The sequence below is a fragment of the Aquarana catesbeiana genome, linkage group LG12 (assembly GCF_042186555.1).
Source record: "Aquarana catesbeiana isolate 2022-GZ linkage group LG12, ASM4218655v1, whole genome shotgun sequence".
NCBI lineage: Eukaryota > Metazoa > Chordata > Amphibia > Anura > Ranidae > Aquarana > Aquarana catesbeiana.
Genome location: NC_133335.1, coordinates 10,625,842 through 10,648,167, shown reverse-complemented (window position 1 = coordinate 10,648,167; position 22,326 = coordinate 10,625,842). Strand labels below are relative to the sequence as shown.

General features: G+C 44.8%; 1 protein-coding gene across 1 annotated transcript in view; it reads left to right on the top strand.

Moving 5' to 3' along the window:
• Positions 1-6,550: 6,550 nt before the first annotated feature.
• CASS4 (Cas scaffold protein family member 4) overlaps positions 6,551-22,326 on the top strand; it is a 97,527-nt gene continuing 81,751 nt past the window's right edge. The window contains exon 1 of the mRNA XM_073607220.1: positions 6,551-6,647. Coding sequence (XP_073463321.1) covers positions 6,555-6,647 — 93 coding nt within the window. The 5' untranslated portion in view covers positions 6,551-6,554. The remainder of the gene's footprint in view (positions 6,648-22,326) is intronic.

Genomic DNA, 22,326 nt, shown 5'->3' with positions numbered 1-22,326 from the left:
GTGACTCATGAGGGGATCAGTAGGAGATCTAGGAAAAGTCGGCCACACTGGTGGACCACCTCTTTGGTCTTGCCCATGATGGTGAGGTTGGAATAGAAGAAAGAGATTCTGTGGACAGGTGTCTTTTATACACATGACGAGTTGTAGTTAGCAGCACCTTCTTACATGGACAGGACTAATCTGTGTACCACATGAGCACCTACTATAGCCAGTCTGTGGGAGCCAAAATTATTGTTGGTTGCTTGGGGATCAAATAATTATTTTACTCACTGAAATGCAACTCCATTTATAACATCTGTATGGTGTTTTTTCTGGATTTTTGGTTGATATTCTGTCTCCATCATATAAAATACACCTATGATAACAATGATAGACCCATCATATCGTTGTAAGTGGGCAAACTTACACAATCTTCAGGGGATCAAATCATTATTTCCCTCACTGTATATCCACCCAGAGTTCAGCTCGTCTTTTCTTCTATCAGGAGTTCCCCATTTGATGTCAGAACATGGACATACAAAATGTCACCATAGAACCTCTGCCGTCCTCCTGGAGCTAATCATCTCTAGCACATCTGAAAGAGGAACTAGATGGTGTGAAAAAAAAATAAAAGTTGATTTTGGCCAAAGAACTATTTCTGTAAAAGTGGGAACTCTCCTTGCTGTGAGGTTGTGTGTTTACCACGAAGGGGTCAGGAGGAGAAAACCCAAATACTGTAACACTTCCGAGGAAACAGCCATGTCCTTTAATGGCTGGAGACTTCTAGGGAATGTGACATTCACTAAACATTGGCTGCGGGTCAATCCTCTGTCTGTTTTAACCCTTTCGCTATCACAGACGTACATCATATGTCAATTTTAGGGCTCTTTCACACTCGTGGTGGAGTGCGCTGCCCTCCGAAGAAAGATCCGCATTCGGATTGTGTTTTTTAGAGGACATTGTACAGGCAATGAAGAGGCAACCCTATAATGCCCCACCACCACGCTGGAATCGCATGCAAAGCATCATGGGCGCAGCTTGTAAACAGCTAAACAGCCCCATCCAGCTGTTAGTTTACAGTTCTGGTGGCCAGCTGGGGGGAGGGGGGCATAAAACCACAGTTCAGATGCTTGTTTTTATACCCCCTTGACCACTGCATTGTGGGTGTGGCCAAAATTGTACTAACCGTGGGAGTGCCTTACATTGACATTGTTAATTACCATAAGTGTGTTACACACAGGGTTCAGACATGCACTGCATACAGGGTGCAAGGAACAGGAGTGTTCTATGTTCAGAGTACAGGGCTCAGAAGTGCGCTACAAACAAGGTGCAAGGCTCAGGAGTGTGCTAAATACAAAGTGCAGGGCTCAGAAATGCACTAAGTACAGGGTGCAAGGCTCAGAAGTGTGCTAAGTACAGGGTGCAAGGTTCAGAAGTGTGCCAAGTACCGAGTGCAAGGCTCAGGAGTGTGCTAAGTACAGAGTGCAAGGCTCAGGAGTGTGCTAAGTACAAAGTGCAAGGCTCAGAAGTGCACTACGTACAGGGTGCAAGGCTCAGGAGTGTGCTACGTTCAGGGTGCAGGGCTCAGGAGTGTGCTACATACAGGGTGCAAGGATCAGGAGTGTTCTTCGTTCAGGGCGCAGGGTTTAGGAGTGTTCAGGGTGCAGGCGCAGGAGTTCCCTACATACAGAGTGGAAGGGTCAGGAGTGTGCTAAGTACAGGGTGCAAAGCTCAGAAATGTGCAAAGTATAGAGTGCAAGGTTCAGCAGTGCGCTAAGTACAGAGTGCAGGGCTCAGGAGTGTGCTACATACAGGGTGCAAGGATCAGGAGTGTTCTACGTTCAGAGTGCACAGGGCTCAGGAATGTGCTAAGTACAGCGTGCAGCGCTCAAGAGTGTGCTATGTACAGGGTGCAGCGCTCAGGAGTGCACTATGTACAGAGTGAAAGGCTCAGGAGTGTGCTATGTAAAAAGTGCAGGGCTCAGAAGTCTGCTACGTACAGGGTGCAAGGCTCAGGAGTGTAGTATGTCGAGGGTGCAGGGCTTAGGAGTGTGTTACGTATAGGGTGCAAGGATCAGGAGTGTCCTATGTACAGTCGTCAAGGGTCAGGAGTGTTCTACGTTCAGGGTGCTAGGCTAAGAAATGCGCTAGATACAGGGTGCAAGGCTCAGGAGTGTGCTAAATACAAGGTGCATACTCAGGAGTGTGCTAAGTACAGGGTGCAAGGTTCAGCAGTGTGCCAAGTACAGAGTGCAAGGCTCAGGAGTGTGCCAAGTACAGAGTGCATGGCTCAGGAGTGTGCTAAGTACAGAGTGCAAGGCTCAGGAGTGTGCTAAGTACAGGGTGCAGGGCTCAGGTGTGTGCTACCTACAGGGCACAAGGCTCAAGAGTGTGCCACATACAGGGTGCAAGGACCAGGAGTGTTCTATGTTCAGGGTGCAGGGCTCAGGAGTGCGTTAGATACAGGATGCAAGGCTCAGGAGTCAGCTAAGTACAGGGTGCAAGACTCAGGCGTGTGCTAAGTACAGGGTGCAAGACTCAGGAGTGTGCTAAGTACAGGGTGCAAGGCACAGGAGTGTGCCAAGTATACATGGTGCAAGGTTCAGGAGTGTGCTAAGTACAGGGTGCATGGCTCAGGTGTGTGCTACCTACAGAGCACAAGGCTCAAGAGTGTGCCACATACAGGGTGCAAGGATCAGGAGTGTTCTATGTTCAGGGTGCAGGGCTCAGGAGTGCATTAGATACAGGGTGCAATGCTCAGGAGTGTGCTAAGTACAGGGTGCAAGACTCAGGAGTGTGCTAAGTACAGGGTGCAAGACTCAGGAGTGTGCTAAGTACAGGGTGCAAGACTAAGGAGTGTGCTAAGTACAGGGTGCAAGACTCAGGAGTGTGCTAAGTACAGAGTGCAAGGCACAGGAGTGTGCCAGGTATACATGGTGCAAGGTTCAGTTGTGTGCTAAGTACAGGGTGCATGGCTCAGGTGTGTGCTACCTACAGGGCACAAGGCTCAAGAGTGTGCCTCATACAGGGTGCAAGGATCAGGAGTGTTCTATGTTCAGGGTGCAGGGCTCAGGAGTGCATTAGATACAGGGTGCAAGGCTCAGGAATGTGCTAAGTACAGGGTGCAAGACTCAGGAGTGTGCTAAGTACAGGGTGCAAGACTCAGGAGTGTGCTAAGTACAGGGTGCAAGACTCAGGAGTGTGCTAAGTACAGGGTGCAAGACTCAGGAGTGTGCTAAGTACAGAGTGCAAGGCACAGGAGTGTGCCAGGTATACATGGTGCAAGGTTCAGGAGTGTGCTAAGTACAGGGTGCATGGCTCAGGTGTGTGCTACCTACAGGGCACAAGGCTCAAGAGTGTGCCTCATACAGGGTGCAAGGATCAGGAGTGTTCTATGTTCAGGGTGCAGGGCTCAGGAGTGCGTTAGATACAGGGTGCAAGGCTCAGGAGTCTGCTAAGTACAGGGTGCAAGACTCAGGCGTGTGCTAAGTACAGGGTGCAAGACTCAGGAGTATGCTAATTACAGAGTGCAAGGCACAGGAGTGTGCCAAGTATACATGGTGCAAGGTTCAGGAGTGTGCTAAGTACAGGGTGCAAGGTTCAGGAGTGTGCCAAGTACAGAGTGCAAGGCACAGGAGTGTGCCAAGTATACATGGTACAAGGTTCAGGAGTGTACCAAGTACAGAGTGCAAGGCTCAGGAGTTTGCTATGTACAGAGTGCAAGGCTCAGGGGTGTGCTAAGTACAGTATGCAAAGTTTAGGAGTGTGCCAAGTACAGAGTGCAAGGCTTAGAAATGTGCTATATACAGAGTGCAAGGCTCAGGAGTGTGCTACGTACAGGGTGCAAGGCTCGTTGGTGCGCTATGTATAGAATACAGAGCTCAGAAGTACACTATGTTCAGAATGCAGAGCTCAGGAGTGTGCTATGTAGAGGGTGCACAGCTCAGGAGTGTGCTATGTACAGGGTGCAAGGCGCAGGAGTGTGCTACGCTGGGCATCTGTGTGTGCAAGTGACAGGGGTGAGCGACGGGCAAGGGGCTGGCGCTGAAAGGTGGCAGGACTCCGTTCTGGCATGTGCGAGTGTAAAAAAAGGCCTGGCATTAAATAACTATAGGAAAATTTGTGTAGTGAAGTTTGTTGTTGTTTCGTCTGGCGCACACAATTTTCAGCCTGGACAGGTTTGGTATCTATTGACTCGGCACCACCTCACCTTTTGTTCATTGGTGCTCAGTTCTATCAGAGGCTCGGAATCACATGTGGGCATTCGATAGGGCACTCTGCATGCAAATGAACTCTGTTTAGGATCATCCAATCCTCACTGATAACACTGATAACCCTCCCGTGCCTTGTGCCCTGTACTTAGCACACTCCTGAGCTTTGCACTCAGTACGTAGTGCACTCCTGAGCCCTGCACCCTTTTATTTATTGGTGCTCAGTTCTATCAGTCATGGAGGCTCAGGATCACATGTTGGCATTAAATAGGGTACTCTGCATGCAAAAGAAATGCTCTCTACTCCCATCGGTGTGCTCCTGAGCCCTGCTCTCTGTACATAGCACACTCCTGAGCCCTGCACCCTGTACGTAGCACACTCCTGAGCCCTGCACTCTGTACATAGCACACTCATACCTCCCAACTTTCTGAGATGGGAATGAGGAACATCTATTAACAAACGTATGTAGGCATAGGACACATCCCATGCCACGCCCTCTTAAAGGAGAATTATACAAAAAAAATGATTAGTTAAACCTAGAGGTGCCTTTTTTTACCACTGCTATTCCTTTATATTGGCTTTTGAAATGTACAAATGCAGCAATTTAGAAATTGGATGAAAGGTTTAGCGCTGGGAAACACTTTCTAAAGTATAAAAAGTGCATTTTATATACAACTATATAGATCAGACCAATATGAGGGACAAATGAGGAGGAAAGAGGGACAGAGGGACTTTGTTCCAAATCAGGGACAGTCCCTCAAAATCAGGGACAGTTGGGAACTATGCACACTCCTGAGCCCTGCACCCTGTACATAGCACACTCCTGAGCCATGCACTCTGTACGTAGCACACTCCTGAGCCCTGCACCCTGTACGTAGCGCACTCCTGAGCCTTGCACCCTGTACTTAGCACACTCCTGAGCCCTGCACTCTGTACATAGCACACTCATACCTCCCAACTTTCTGAGATGGGAATGAGGGACATCTATTAGCAAACGTATGTAGGCATCGGACACACCCCATGCCACGCCCTCTTAAAGAAGAATTATACAAAAAAAAAAGATTAATTAAACCCAGAGGTGCTTTTTTTTACCACTGTTATTCCTTTATATTGGCTTTTGAAACGTACAAATGCAGCAATTTAGAAATTGGATGAAAGGTTTAGCGCTGGGAAACACTTTTTAAAGTATAAAAAGTGCATTTTATATACAACTATATAGATCAGACCAATATGAGGGACAAATGAGGAGGAAAGAGGGCAGAGGGACTTTGATCCAAATCAGGGACAGTCCCTCCGAATCCGGGACAGTTTGGAGCTATGCCCACTCCTGAGCCCTGCACCCTGTACATAGCACACTCCTGAGTCTTGCACTCTGTATGTAGCGCACTCCTGAGCCTTGCACCCTGTACATAGCGCACTCCTGAGCCCTGCACCCTGTACATAGCACACTCCTGAGCCCTGGACCCTGTACATAGCACACTCCTGAGCCTTGCACCCTGTACTTAGCACACTCCTAAGCCTTGCACTCTGTACGTACCACACTCCTGAGCCTTGCACCCTGTACTTAGCACACTAGCAAGCTTTACACCCTGTGCTTAGCATACTCCTAAGCCTTGCACACTGCACATAGCACACTCCTAAGCCTTGCACTCTGTACGTATCACACTTCTGAGCCTTGCACCCTGTACTTAGCACACTAGCAAGCTTTACACCCTGTACTTAGCATACTCCTGAACCTTGCACTCTGTACATAGCACACTCCTGAGCCTTGCACTCTGTACATAGCACACTCCTAAACCTTGCACTCTGTAGGTACCACACTCCTGAGCCCTGCACCCTGTACATTTAGGAACACCCACTCCTCAAGACTGTTAACCACCCACAAGGGCATATATATATTTATATATATATATATATATATATATATATATATATATATGTATATATATATATTTCCATAACTCCTCCCAACAGCGAGCCCACTGCTTACATCAGGACTGAGGGCTCCTGAGAGGAGCACTGAGGTAAGGTGCTGTGATGTGTCCAGTCATGATCTGCCTGCATTGCATAGAGAAGCACAGAGACCTAGCGATGACATCACTGGATCTAAAATAAGGAATGTAATAAAAATGGAAAGGTTTCTATTTATGAATATCATTATCATGTTGAGGGGGGAACCGGGGGAAGGCAAAATATAAGCAGATAAAACCGTGACTGCGGAGAACCCTCCGTACAGGACCGGTGCCCGGAATGACAGGCGTCTAATAGAACGTTTGTATTTTGGTGTAAGGACGATCGTTTCTTGGGTTCTTCTTATCGAGGTTGGGACAGACAGCTGTGAACTTCCTGTGTCTGACAGATGTGATGCAGCTGAGCGAGCAGAGCACTGTGTGTGTGCAGAGAAGCAGAGGGAGCCGTCCAGAGATGGAGCAATCCGTCCGGAGCGCCACCAACACGGTGAGTCCCCAGACTGCATGCGGAGGGCACCGCCCGGCTCCACCTGGTGCCACCAACTGGGTGCAGCAATTTAGAGATTTAGAATGCTAGCACCAGATCTGGTCTGTTTGCATGGACCATGTAAAGGAACAGTCCCTACCTTACGTCCCCCCAGGGAGGTGCCTTAAACTGGCCACACATGCTGCAACCAAGGCGGGCCAACCATCAGCAAATTTACTGACAGTTTGTATAAATCAGTGACATTTACAACTATCCGTAAATATCAGGGGCTGATGATTTGTCATGCTGTGTTGATTTTTTGTTACTCGTTATATGTATTGCCATGTCGTGTTTACACTGTCTAAATATCGATTGTTTTAGTTTTTAATAGGAGTTCTGTAATTTTTTTTCACATTGACAGTAAAAAAAAAAAAAAGTGCCCCGACAGTAAATTTCCCATATTTTGTCAGTAAAAAAATGCCGCGGGAGGTTAGCAACCCTGGCCGCAACCTGATAGAGCAATCTGATCTGCGATGCAAGTTATTTATTTTTTATTGCAAAAGAGGCAACTCTATAATGCCGGACCACCGCGCCGTAATCGCACGCAGAGTACCACGGTCGCAGAATGTAAACAGCCCACGTCCAGCTGGTATTTTACAGTTCAGGTAGCCAGCCTGGGGAAGGGGGGGAAGGTGTGGACGTAAAAAACAGAGTTCAGGCCCCTGTTTTTATAGTCCCTCGACCGTTGCATAAAAGGGTGGGCATACAGAGTGCAGAGCTCAGGAGTACACTACATACAGAATGCAAGGCTCAGGAGTACACTATGTACAGAGTGCAGGGCTCAGGAGTGCGCTACGTACAGGGTGCAAGGCTCAGGTGTACACTATGTACAGAGTGCAGGGCTCAGGAGTGCGCTATGTACAGGGTGCAAGGCTCGGGTGTACACTATGTACAGAGTGCAGGGCTCAGGAGTGCGCTACGTACAGGGTGCAAGGCTCAGGAGTACACTATGCACAGAGTGCAGGGCTCAGGAGTGCGCTACGTACAGGGTGCAAGGCTCAGGTGTACACTATGTACAGAATGCAGAGCTCAGGAGGGCGCTATGTACAGGGTGCAAGGCTCAGGTGTACACTATGTACAGAGTGCAGGGCTCAGGAGTGCGCTATGTGCAGAATGTAGAGCTCAGGAGTACACTATTTACAGAGTGCAGGGCTCAGGAGTGCGTTGTGTACAGAATGCAGATACATTGCTCAGGAGTGCGCAATGTACAAAGTGCAGGGCTCAGGAGTACACTATGTACAGCATTCAGGGCTTAGGAATGCACTATGTAGACGGTGCAGAGCTCATGAGTGTGCAATGTACAGAGTGCAGGGCTCAGCAGTGCACTATGCAGAGGATGCAGAGCTCAGGAGTGCACTATGTACAGAGTGCAGGGCTCAGGAGTTAACTATGTACAGAGTGCAGGGCTCAGGAGTGCGCTATATAAAGAGTGCAGGGCTCAGGAGTGCGTTATGTGAAGAGTGCAGGGATCAGGAGTGCGTTATGTAAAGACTGCAGGGCTCAGGAGTGTGCTACGTACAGGGTGCAAGGCTCAGGAGTGTGCTATCTAGACTGCAAAGCTCAGGAGAGCACTATGTACAAAGTGCAGGGCTTAGGATTGTGCTACTTACAGAGTACAGGGCTCAGGAGTGTGCTATGTAAAGAGTGCAGGGCTCAGGAGTGCACTACGTAAAGAGTGCAGGGCTCAGGAATGCGCTATGTAAAGAGTGCAGGGCTCAGGAATGCGCTATGTAAAGAGTGCAGGGCTCAGGAGTGCATTATGTAAAGTGTGCAGGGCTCAGGAGTGCGTTATGTAAAGAGTGCAGGGCTCAGGAGTGCGTTATGTAAAGAGTGCAGGGCTCAGGAGTGCGTTATGTAAAGAGTGCAGGGCTCAGGAGAGCGTTATGTAAAGAGTGCAGGGCTCAGGAGTGCGTTATGTAAAGAGTGCAGGGCTCAGGAGTGCGCTGCGTACAGGGTGCAAGGCTCAGGAGTGTGCTATCTAGAGTGCAAAGCTCAGGAGTGCACTATGTACAAAGTGCAGGGTTCATGAGTGTGCTACTTACAGAGTGCAGGGCTCAGGAGTGTACAGGGTGCAAACCCACCCTTGCTTCTAGTAGAGAGTTGTCCTTCCTCCCCCACGTACAGAGTACCAAAGAGGAGAGAGGGTCTGCTACCGAAGAGCAGCTACAACTTACATTGGGAGTGTGCAGGCATTTTTTTAATTGAAAAGCTGTTAAGGACATAGGACAGCGGTTTCAATCGACCGCAAGTCAATGGGATCAAAGTGGCTTCTGTTTTCCATGAAATTGCCAGTTTTTTTTTTTCCCTTTTCAATCAGTTTGATCTTTTATTAAAGGCACAGTCCATCTTTTAAATAATGTAATAAATGCACCAGAAGTTAAAAAAAAAAAAGTGCATTCAGACCTCCAGTAAAAGCGATCAGCATGTGTCCCTGACTATTGCATCGTTTAACCCCCCCCGGGCCACACACGCTTCCATGAATGAACGATTTCCAATAAGGAATAACCGATCAATAGCTGACAACCAAGTGGGTTTTGATTGATAAGTGAGATACGATTGTATCTTACAACTGTAAATTATCGGCCGCATCTCTGTTATTGTTACTGATTAACCACTTGCCGGTCACGCTACAGCCGAATGATGGCTACAGCGCGGCCGGCTGGTTCTGGGAGGCTGTCATATGACGGTCCCACGTGATCACACCGCCCGCGCTCCTGCTGTGGAGTGCGGGTGGCGCACTCTGTGATCACATTGTCCAGAGGACACTACTGATCACAAATTGAGGTAAAGAGCCAATCATTGGCTCTTTACTACGTGATCAGCTGTGTCCAATCACAGCTATGCCGGTAATCGGCATTCAGTTCTTCATGCTAACAGCACGAGGAGAGGAGAAGAGAGACGATAACCAGCTGATTATCAGTGTCCTGATTATTAGTGCAGTCCCAACAGTGCTGCCTATCAGTGCCCACCAGTGCTGCCAATACTTGCCCATCATCGCCTCCTCATCAGTGTCACCCATCAGTGCCCAATAGTGCCACTTATCAGTGCTGCCTCATCAGTGCCCATCAGTGCCTCCCCATTAGTGCCTATTAGTGCAGCCTCATCAGTGCCCATCAGTGCAGCCTATCAGTGCCCATCAGTGCCTCCCCATTAGTGCCTATTAGTGCAGCCTCATCAGTGCCCATTAGTGCAGCCTATAAGTGCCCATCAGTGCCTCCTCATCAGTGCCCATCAGTGCAGCCTGGCAGTGCCACCTCATCAGTACCCATAAGTGACCATCAGTGCAGCCTATCAGTGCCCATCAGTGCAGCCTCATCAGTGCAGCCTCATCAGTGCCCATCAGTGCAGCCTCATCAGTGCCCATCAGTGCAGCCTATCAGTGCCACCTCATCAGTACCTATCAGTGCAGCCTTTCAGTGCCCATCAGTGCAGCCTCATCAGTGCCCATCAGTGCAGCCTCATCAGTGCCCATCAGTGCAGCCTATCAGTGCCCATCAGTGCAGCCTTTCAGTGCCCATCAGTGCAGCCTCATCAGTGCCCATCAGTGCAGCCTCATCAGTGCCCATCAGTGCAGCCTATCAGTGCCCATCAGTGCAGCCTTTCAGTGCCCATCAGTGCAGCCTCATCAGTGCCCATCAGTGCAGCCTCATCAGTGCCCATCAGTGCAGCTTCATCAGTGCCCATCAGTGCCGCCTCATCAGTGCCCATCAGTGCAGCTTCATCAGTGCCCATCAGTGCAGCCTCATCAGTGCCCATCAGTGCAGCTTCATCAGTGCCCATCAGTGCCGCCTCATCAGTGCCCATCAGTGCAGCTTCATTAGTGCCCATCAGTGCAGCCTCATCAGTGCCCATCAGTGCAGCCTCATCAGTGCCCATCAGTGCAGCCTCATCAGTGCCCATCAGTGCAGCTTCATTAGTGCCCATCAGTGCAGCCTCATCAGCGCCCATCAGTGCAGCCTCATCAGCGCCCATCAGTGCAGCCTCATCAGCGCCCATCAGTGCAGCTTCATCAGTGCCCATCAGTGCAGCTTCATTAGTGCCCATCAGTGCAGCCTCATCAGCGCCCATCAGTGCCTCCCCATCAGCGCCCATCAGTGCCTCCCCATCAGTGCAGCCTATCAGTGCCCATCAGTGAAGGAGAAAAATTACCTGTTTGCAAAATATTATAACAAACTATGAAAATGTTTTTTATTTAAACTTTTCAGTTTTTATTTGTTTACTTTGCAAAAAAAAAAAATAAAACCCAAGAGGTGATTAAATATCACCAAAAGAAAGTTCTATTTGTGTAAAAAAAATAATAAAAATGTCATATGAGTAGTGTTGTATGACCGCGCAATTGTCATTCAAAGTGTGACTGAAAAGATGAAAATTGGCCTGGGCAGGAAGGGGGTAAAAGTGCCCGGTAGAAGTGGTTAAAGTGTCTGCAATCTGTGACACCGGGCCACGGAGTTCTTTATTTGCTTGCTTTGAGTTATACCGGTGTGACCCGTATAGTACTGCCTATTCTTCAGGACAGAACACCGGCTCTGGGGCTTTGGATAGTTGCCATGATACCGGATGATTACCGGGCTGGTGGTGAGTGACGGAGCCGGTATGGGGGGAGCGTCCAGCTGTGGCCATCAGACCTCTAGATACCAGACGGACCTCCTGTAACGTGGCGGTGTGGTGTTTCCGGTGAGGAGCGCCTCTATGGGGACTCTTCACAGGAAGTCTCTGGTGGAATCTTTCTTCATCAAATTGGTGGAAAAACTTACGAAATTGGTTTTTATTATTATCAGTTTTTATTGGTTTGTTTGTGGTTGGACGGCACGTTCGGCACGTTGCACTTTATTTTTTTGCAAGTCTTTTTGTTGCATTTTAGGAGCACACAATGTATATCAATGTGGCATAAATGAGACTTTATATAGGAGATGAGGAATTATGCATTATTTTACTTTGCACCCCCCGGATCGCATGTGAATCGCACAGCGCCACCATTTCTGCAAGCGCACATGGATTTCCAATGGCAAACTTCACACCACTGCTTCCGAAAACCGCTTCGGAAACGCCGCAAACACGGGAGCTTTTAACCCCTTTTTTTGTCGTCTAACAGCGCCTCCGCCAATGGCGGAAAAGCAGCGCAAAAGCGCCATAGAAACAGCAGTAAAGCGCGTCGCTAAAACGAGCGACGCTTTACCGTGAATGCGATGGGCGGCCTCTTTGTGAAAGGGCTCTAAAAAATTGGCCTGGAACGCAAATGTCCCGAGGGCCAGTTCACACCAAACGCATGCGCGTTTACATGCAAGGAACTGTACTGGAACGCAGCAAACTGCATCGAATCAAATGATCGGACTGCATCAAAAAATGAATCAGAATGCATTCCACACACACACACATAAAAAAAAATATACAAAAAAAAAAATGAAGAAAAATGTAAAAAAAAAAAAGGAAGAGGAAAAAAAAATGCATCTGATAAAAAAAAAACAGAACACATTACACCAAAAAAAAAACTTGAGGTGATTGTCAGTACTGCTTGGACCTTGAAGAAGAGGACATACCCTGAAAGCCTGTCCTAAAAAAAATTGTATGTTAGTGCATATAAAAAAAAATATCACGGACAGTACTCAATTGTCTCTACCAAAAAAAAAAAAAATAATTATTACAAGGGAATTGAAGAAAAAAAAAAAAAAAATGAACGTAAAAAAAACCACAAGAGGAGAATATGCATCTGGAATGCATCAAAAACGCATCACAGTGCATTACAAAAAAAAAACAAGAGATTTTTTTAAAAATGTACAAAAATAAAGAATAAAAGCAAGAGGAAAAAATGTATCTGGAATGCATCAAAAATGGAACAGAACGCATTACACTGAAAAAAAAAAAAAAAAAAAAATACAAGGAAAATTAAGAAAAATGGGAAAAAAAGGAAGAGGAAAAAAAATGCATCTGATAAAAAGAAAACACATCAGAACGCCAAAAAAAATTACACCAAAAAAAAAAAAAAAACAAGGTGATTGTCAGTACTGCTTGGACCTTGAAGAAGAGGACATACCCCGAAAGCCTGTCCTGAAAAATTGAATGTTAGTGCAAATAAAAAAAATACCAGGGACAGGACTCAATCGTCTCTACCAAAAAAAAAAAATTACAAGGAAATTTAAGAAAAATTAAAAAAAGAAAAAAAAAACACAAGAGAAGAAAATGCATCTGGAATGCATCAAAAATGGAATGGAACACATTACAATGAATAAAAAAATTACAAGGAAATTGAAGAAAAATTAAAAAAAGAAAAAAAAAAACACAAGAGAAGAAAATGCATCTGGAATGCATCAAAAACGCACCATAATGCATTACACCAGACAAATAAAAAAAAAAAAAAAAGAACAAGATTTTTATTAAAAATGTGCAAAAATAAAGAAAAAGGACAAGAGGAAAAAATTTATCTGGAATGCATCAAAAATGGAATGGAATGCATTACACTGAATAAAAAAATACAAGGAAAATGAAGAAAAAAATGTAAAAAAAATTATAAAATAAAAAATACAAGAGAAGAAATTGCATCTGGAATGTATCAAAAACGCATCAGAGTGCATTACACCAGAAAAAAAAAAAAAAAAAGATTTTTTTTTAAAACTGTAAAATAAATCAAGAAATAAAAGCAAGAGAAAAAAATGTATCTGGAATGCATCAAAAAGTGGAACGGAATGCATTATACCGGAAAAAAAAATACAAGGAAAATGAAGAAGAATGGAAGAAAAAGGAAGAGGGAAAAAAAATGCATCTGATAAAAAGAAAACACATCAGAACGCATTACACCCAAAAAAAATTAAAAATGAGGTGATTGTCAGTACTGCTTGGACCTTGAAGAAGAGGACATACCCCGAAAGCCTGTCCTGAAAAATTGTATGTTAGTGCAAATAAAAAAAATATCAGGGACAGTACTCAATCGTCTCTACCAAAAAAAAAAAAAAAAAATTACAAGGAAATTGAAGAAAAATTAAAAAAAAAAAAAAAAAAAAAGAAAAAAAAAGCCACAAGAGAAGAAAATGCATCTGGAATGCATCAAAAACTCATCACATTGCATTACACCAAAAAAACAAAAAACAAAACAAGATTATTTTTTAAAAAATGTACAAAAATAAAGAAAAAAAGCAAGAGGAAAAAAATTTATCTGGAATGTATAAAAAATGGAATGTAACGCATTACACCGAAAAAAAAAAAATACAAGTAAAATGAAGAAAAATGTAAAAAAAAAAAAAAAAAATACAAGAGAAGCAAATGCATCTGGAATGCATCAAAAACACATCACAGTGCATTACACCAGAAAAAAAACAAGAAATTTTTTAAAAAATGTAAAAAAATTCAGAAATAAAAGCAAGAGAAAAAAATGTATCTGGAATACATCAGAAATGTATCGGAACGTATTACACCAAAAATCAAAAATACAGGGAAAATGAAGAAAGAAAAAAAAAAAAAAAAAAACAAGTGGAAAAATGCATCTGCAGAGCATCAAAAAGTGCATCAGAATGCATTACACCAAACAAAAATACAAAGAAAATTTTTAAAAATAAGAAAAAACAGGAGCGGAAAAAATGCATCTGGAATGCAAAAAAGCATACTGGAAGGATCAAAAATGTGTAAAAAAATTGCACGTAAACGCACATGCAGAAATGCATCTGGAAAGTGTTTTTGTGGTGTGAACAGGCCCTAAGGATGTTGCGGTTGCATTTTTACGCATTTTGCTGCATTCCAGAAAAAAAAAAAAAAGGCAAAACGTTCAACTTTTGTTGCCTGCACTGGAATGCACTGGTGTGAACTGGGGCCATTGGAACCCATGGGAAGCACTGCCAAGGACATTTGATGCAGAATATAAACGCAGTGGACGGCATCTGGTGTGAAGGAGCCCTGAGTCTGAGTCAGTTTGAGTCATGAAGAATCTTCTGGGGGGGGGGGGAGGGAAGTACGATTACAGAGAGAGAGAGAGAATGATTCACTGGGGATTACACAATCCTGATACTTCCCTCAGTAAAAATTTGCACAAAGTCCCTAAAATAATACAAAAAAACCCAATAAGATATCAGCAATGAGATATGAAGGGCGAACCCCTATGATGGGTACAGAGAACCCCCCAACTTTCCTCCTCACTTCCCACATATAAAGGAAATCAGTTTTCTATTTTTATAGTTGAGCTCCCGGCAGATACAGTGCCTGGAAAAAGTATTCATACCCCTTGACATTTTCCACATTTTGTCATGTTACAATTTAAAAAACGTAAATGTGTTTTATTGGGATTTTATGTGATAGACCAACACAAAGTGGCACATAATTGTGAAGTGGAAGGAAAATGATAAATGGTTTTCAACATTTTTTACAAATAAATATGTGAAAAGTGTGGGGGGACATTTGTATTCAGCCCCCTTTACTCTGATACCCCTAACTAAAATCTAGAGGAACCAATTGCCTTCAGAAGTCACCTAATTAGTAAATAGAGTCCACCTGTGTGTAATTTAATCTCAGTGTAAATACAGCTGATTCAGTATCTCAGCTGTTCTGTGAAGCCCTCAGAGGTTTGTTAGAGAACCTTAGCGAACAAACAGCATCATGAAGGCCAAGGAACACACCAGACAGGTCAGGGATAAAGTTGTGGAGAAGTATAAAGCAGGGTTAGGTTATAAAAAAAATCTCCCAAGCTTTGAACATCTCACAGAGCTCTGTTCAATCCATCATCGGAAAATGGAAAGAGTATGGCACAACTGCCAACCTACCAAGACATGGCCGTCCACCTAAACTGACCGGCCGGGCAAGGAGAGCATTCATCAGAGAAGAGCCAAGAGGTCCATGGTAACTCTGGAGGAGCTGCAGAGATCCACAGCTCAGGTGGGAGAATCTGTCCACAGGACAACTATTAGTCGTGTTCTCCACAAATCTGCCCTTTATGGAAGAGTGACAAGAAGAAAGACATTGGTGAAAGAAAGTCATAAGAAGTCCTGTTTGCAGTTTGTGAGAAGCCATGTGGGGGACACAGCAAACATGGGGAAGAAGGTGATCTGCGCCCCGTGTTCACCCTTTTTGAAGCCTATTAGAGCCTCCGGCACTGTGCTGCTTCTCCTTTCACTGTCCATTCACAGGGTGGGGGTTCGTCCGGGATGACCTGGGCTCAGAGGAAGTGGGATGAATGGCCACACGTGTGAACGAAGTGTGAGCACTGGGGGGGGGGGGGGGGGGAGACTTTCTCCCGCCTGCAGCAGACTGGCGGCATCATCTCAGCCTAGGCAAAGTCACTGACTGGCGCTCAAGGGCGGCTTTTTAATAATAAAAGGCAGTGCTTTCCTGAAAAATGATACAATTGCCGTATATTGTGACGGGCCAGGAATTTTATTCCTATAAAGTGACTGTATGGTTTAGGGATGGTTGGGTCTGTTGGCAGATGCAGTTAGCTTGCCTGCCACTAGGTGGCTCGCTGTCTATTTTGGTGTAGCGAAGGGGAAAAGCTGTAATCAGGTGTTAGCTCCCCTTTTAGAGAAATCCCTCCTCGAGTGATGTAATGGGTGGGATTAGTGCCCAAATAAAAGCCGGCGGTGGGTGGAACACCCCAAAGCTGTCAAGATGTGGTCTCCTGCGGGTCCTGTGACATGATGAAGGGAGCGTGATGCTATGGACTTATAACACTTCCGATATGTTGTGTTTGTCTGGAGTTCCCCTTTAAGCATTTCACTATAAATCCAAGGTGTGAAATCCAGTCGTCTTTTCTCTCTACCTCTGACTTGTCACCCCTCCCAATAATCCCTCCCCCTCCTCGGTCTGTGTTTTATTATTCTGCTCAGATCTGATATTACAAAACACCATGTGGACGAGATACAGAAAGCGTTTGTTCCTGGCAGCGAATGCGAGGAAACTATTTCCATATCGCCCAGGAGAAGTCATCCCTGTCTCTGCCATCCAGGCTTTGATGTGCTGCTGCAAATCACAGTTGTAGCCCCACGCCGCAGAGGATTATGGGAGAGAGCAAAGGGGGGAGGGGGGGGGAGGCAGGGGGGGGGGGGGGCGCCTGGTTAAGCGGTAGCAAGGATACACCTAGAATGGGCAAATCCGGCTATGAAAGTGAACCGGTCACACAACAAGATGCCGGCATTGCTTCTTACAGTTGTGTTGCTGAGTAAGTAGCAGTGGAAAGTCACCCAGTTTTAGTCCCCTATATGTAAATGTCAGCAGAAAGCTGGATGGAGTGGGAGGAGTGTGTTATCTTCTCACATAATAACCCCCCCCCAAAAAAAAGCTGTTATCGGGTATAAAATACAGGCACCTCTACCTGCAGGCCCCGGTACTGTTCTGGTTGGCTAAGCTCCTATACTTACATATGACACTGCTGAGTAGTTAGCAGTGGAAAGTCACCCAGTTTTAGTCCCCTATATGTAAATGTCAGCAGAAAGCTGGATGGAGTGGGAGGAGTGTGTTATCTTCTCACATAATAACTCCCAAAACAAAAGCTGCTATCGAGTATAAAATACAGGCACATCTACCTTCAACTACCTGCAGGCCCCGGTACTGTTCTGGTTGGCTAAGCTCATATACTTACATATTACACTGCTGAGTAGTTAGCAGTGGAAAGTCACCCAGTTTTAGTCCCCTATATGTAAATGTCAGCAGAACACTGGATGGAGTGGGAGGAGTGTGTTATCTTCCCACATAATAACCCCCCAAAACAAAAGCTGCTATCGAGTATAAAATACAGGCACCTCTACCTTCAACTACCTGCAGGCCCCGGTACTGTTCTGGTTGGCTAAGCTCTTATACCTACATATTACACTGCTGAGTAGTTAGCAGTGGAAAGTCACCCAGTTGTAGTCCCCAATATGTAAATGTCAGCAGAAAGCTGGATGGAGTGGGAGGAGTGTGTTATCTTCTCACATAATTTGAAAAGAAAAAAGTGGAAAGTTCCTCACGGGGCTTTTTAGCAGGAAATAGTAGTCAAATATTTTGTAAAAAAAAAAAAAAAAAAAATCACAGATTTTTTATTATTATTACAAAGGATGGTTAGACATAAAACATATATAAAAAATTAATTAAAACATGAGCTCTAGTATATACAAGGCGAGACAAATTAGGCTAGGAAAGGTTATACATCAAGGGTGATACATTGTTACACTTGAAAATGCACCATCCGATGAATGGAAATGCCCCAATGCATTTCGACCTCAAAGGTTTTGGTCTTCTTCAGGGGGTTGCTTACATTTCTATAAATACATCAAGAGGACAGATTTCAATATTCTAATTGTCATGTCATTTAATATCCAGTACAGTCTCATTTATTACGTCTACATTGTTTCATGTTTGATTTATGTAATCGCAGCGTAGTTACCCCTTTACGCCAGGAAGGCTCGCTTAACCAGAGACTTCTTTAAAAAAACAGATAATCCTCCCAAGTGTGATCCCGGACCCACTGAGAGCCTGTCCACGCCCTCAACCCAAGGGGGCGACCCCCATCTGTGAGGCTTACAAGTGGTCACATGCTTAACGCCCCCCCCCCCCCCCCCCCCAACGGGGAATCAAATGGGCAGGAGCACCAGAAAATTGTAATTATACATAATTAGCATACCGAAGAGGTAAGGGTAGTTTTTTAGGATATTGTGAAAGGGGGAGAATCGGAGAATCTTAATGAAAGGAGTCCTCCTCCGTGCGCTGCCGGGGTTGTTTCAATGTTAACTTAACCACTTGCCCACTGGGCACTTAAACCCCCTTCCTAACCAGACCAATTTTCAGCTTTTGGTGCTCTCACATTTTGAATGACAATTACTCAGTCATACAACACTGTATCTATATGAAAATTTTGTCCTTTTTTTCCCCACAAATAGAGCTTTCTTTTGGTGGTATTTAGTCACCGCTGTTTTTTTTTTATTTTTTGCGTTATAAATCAAAAATGAATGACAATTCGGTAAAAAAAAAAAAATTCTTTGTTTCTGTTAAAATTTATTGCAGAGTATTGGCAGTGTATTGGCAGAGTATGGCAGAGTAGTGCAGAGTATTGGCAAAGTATTGGCAGAGTATTGGCAGATTATTGGCAGAGTAGTGCAGAGTATTGGCAAAGTATTGCAGAGTATTGTCAGAGTATGGCAGAGTAGTGCAGAGTATTGGCAGAGTATTGCAGAGTATTGCAGAGTATTGGCAGAGTATTCCAGAGTATAGGCAGAGTATTAGCAGAGTATTACAGAGTATTGGCAAAGTATTGGCAGAGTATTGCACAGTGTTGCATAGTATTGCAGAGTATTGGCAGAGTATTGGTGAGTGAGTATTGGCAGAGTATGGCAGAGTATTGGCAGAGTATTGCAGAGTATTGGCAGAGTATTGCAGAGTATTGGCAGAGTATGGCAGAGTATTGGCAGAGTATTGGCAAAGTATTGGCAGAGTATTACAGAGTATTGGCAAAGTATTGGCAGAGAATTGCACAGTGTTGCATAGTATTGCAGAGTATTGGCAGAGTATTGGTGAGTGAGTATTGGCAGAGTATGGCAGAGTATTGGCAGAGTATTGCAGAGTATTGGCAGAGTATTGGCAGAGTATTGCAGAGTATTGGCAGAGTATTGGCAGAGTATTGCAGAGTATTGGCAGAGTATTGCAGAGTATTGGCAGAGTATTGGCAGAGTATGGCAGAGTATTGGCAGAGTATTGCAGAGTATTGGCAGAGTATTGGCAGAGTATTGCAGAGTATTGGCAGAGTATTGCAGAGTATTGGCAGAGTATTACAGAGTATTGGCAGAGTATTAAAGAGTATTGGCAAAGTTTTGGCAGAGTATTGGTGAGTGAGTATTGGCAGAGTATGGCAGAGTATTGGCAGAGTATTGCACAGTGTTGCAGAGTATTGCACATTATTGGCACTGAGCAGCGCTGTGGGCACTACACATCCAGCCCACAGCGCTGCTGCAATCTCTCCCCATCGGTACAGAGAGGGGAGGGAGGAACCGGCGTCATGACGTGATGCCGGTTTGTTTATTTGACGGAACGATCACGTGGTAAACGGCCGCGATCAGCGGCTATTTACCGTGATCTGTGATGCGGACCCAGCGGTCACGCATGTTCCCGGGTGCGCGCCGGGTCTATGGACGTCCACCCAGAAAAAGCCGACCGCGCTGTAGCCGTCTTTCGGCTATGGCCTGGTCGGCAAGTGGTTTTTAATATACAATCTAGTTTTTTTTTTTCTCCATAGAGGGGTTGGGAAGTTATATATCCATTCCCTATATAAGAGAAACCATGTCACGCCGTACATGGCATATCATTTTCTATTTGGTTGCGAATAGAAAGAGAAAGGTGAATTGTGCGTTGTTCCCACAATCATCTTAGTATTAGGCGTACAACAGATGATCTGGGTATGTTATAAACAGTAAGGAGTGACACAATGGTATTGTGTCAGCAAGATAAAGAGAGGAAATAGGTGTGTGTGTGTGTGTGTGTGTGTGTGTGTGTGTGTGTGTGTGTGTGGTTACCGCTTATGGCGGCCAAATGAGTGTAATACCATTAGAAAAGATGCATGTCATAAAAAAAAAGGGTGTAGTATGGAAAATATATGTGTGTTAAATCAAATATAAGTTGAGGGTGTAGCAATTTACGCCCAAACCACAAAACAGGCAAACACAAGTGAGAAATAAAAAATGAATAAAATAGGAATGTTAAAAAGGTGACAAAAACTTAACAAGTGTATCGTATACAATAAGGTTTACAATGAATGAGACAAAATACGTGGTGTGATACTAACGCATACAAACCAAAAGGACGAGAGGATGCCAAGTGAAGGTGAGTGTTACAAAGAGTGCTATGGAGTGACCATTGTATTGCAGGGATGTGCAATTAGCGGACCTCCAGCTGTTGCAAAACTACAAGTCCCATCATGCCTCTGCCTCTGGGTGTCATGTGGCTTGTGGCTGTCAGAGTCTTGCTATGCCTCATGGGACTTGTAGTTCTGTAACAGCTGGAGGTCCGCTAATTGCATATCCCTTATGTATTGCATAAACAAAAAGTAAAAGAGATTAAAAATAAAATAATTAATAATACCTTATTGCGTTGTTGAAGTAATTGTGTGTTCAGATCAGAAGAGTATAAATACCGTGTTTCCCCAAAAATAAGCCCGGGTCTTATATTAATTATGGCAACAAAAGACACAGTAGGGCTTATTTTCGGGGTAGGTCTTACCCTGTAATGTGCTGTCTTCTCTCCCCCTCTCTCTCCCTGCCTGATAGGAATCCCCGGTTTGAACTGAGTTAAAATACTTGTAAAAGTCTATAATCCGCTCTATTACAGTATTATATAATGTACAATGTGTGTGTTTCTCTAATATAATTGTGCCAAATACCTTCGTTATAGCGCCGCTCTGCGCTTCTGTGACCCGCCGGAGCTCTTCTTCCCCGCAATTATATTACAGAAACGCACACATTGTACATTATATACTACTGTATTAGAGTGGATTATAGGATTTTACAAGCATTTTAAACTAGGGCTTATTTTTGGGGTAGGGCTTATATTGCAGCCCCTCCTGGAAAATAACGCTAGGTCTTATTTTCGGGGTAGGTCTTATTTTTCCGGGGAAACGCGTTACTGCATCTGTGTTGAAGAGATATGTAATAAACTAATCAGTAATAGATTTTTTTTTTTTCAATAATGAAACCCAGCAGCACACTGATGTCCGTACTTATCCATCCATTTTGCAAAGCATATATGTGTGCTCTCCCCGGTGCGTCGTCTGAGGACTGCCGGTGGGGGGCGTATCTTAAGTACCTTAGTAATTCATTCTAAAATGAGTAACAGGTGTGTGTGCTTCTGCCTCTGGAAGTTCCCCTCAGGAGGGGGGGCCAATGAGCCGCCTATGGCTGCCCTTCTGTGGCCACCTCGGCGTTCTGGAAGGCTGGGCTGCCCCGGTTTAATAACGTGACGTGAGAGGTGACACGCATGCGCGGCAGAGGGACCTCCGCTCAATGCGGGTCGGTCATACCAGAAGTCTCTGGTTAAGCGAGCCTTCCTGGCGGAAAGGGGTAAACACACTGTGATTACATAAATCAAACACAAAACAATGTAGACGTAATAAATGATACTGTATTGGATAATAAATTACATGACAATTAGAATATTGAAATCTGTCCAATTGATGTATTTATAGAAATGTAAGGAACCCCCTGAAGAAGACCATAAACTTTGAGGTCGAAATGCATTGGGGCATTTCCATACATTGGAGTGCAATTTCAAGTGTAACAATGTATCAGCATCTTCTCACATAATAACCCACCCCCCAAAAAAAGTTGCTATCAGGTGTAAAATACAGGCACCTCTACCTGCAACTACCTGCAGGCCCCGGTACTGTTCTGGTTGGCTAAGCTCCTATACTTACATATGACACTGCTGAGTATTTAGCAGTGGAAAGTCACCCAGTTTTAGTCCCCAATATGTAAATGTCAGCAGAACACTGGATGGAGTGGGAGGAGTGTGTTATCTTCTCACATAATAACCCCCCCCCAAAAAAGCTGCTATCGGGTATAAAATACAGGCACCTCTACCTGCAACTACCTGCAGGCCCCGGTACTGTTCTGGTTGGCTAAGCTACTATACTTACATATGACACTGCTGAGTATTTAGCAGTGGAAAGTTGCCCAGTTTTAGTCCCCTACATGTAAATGTCAGCAGA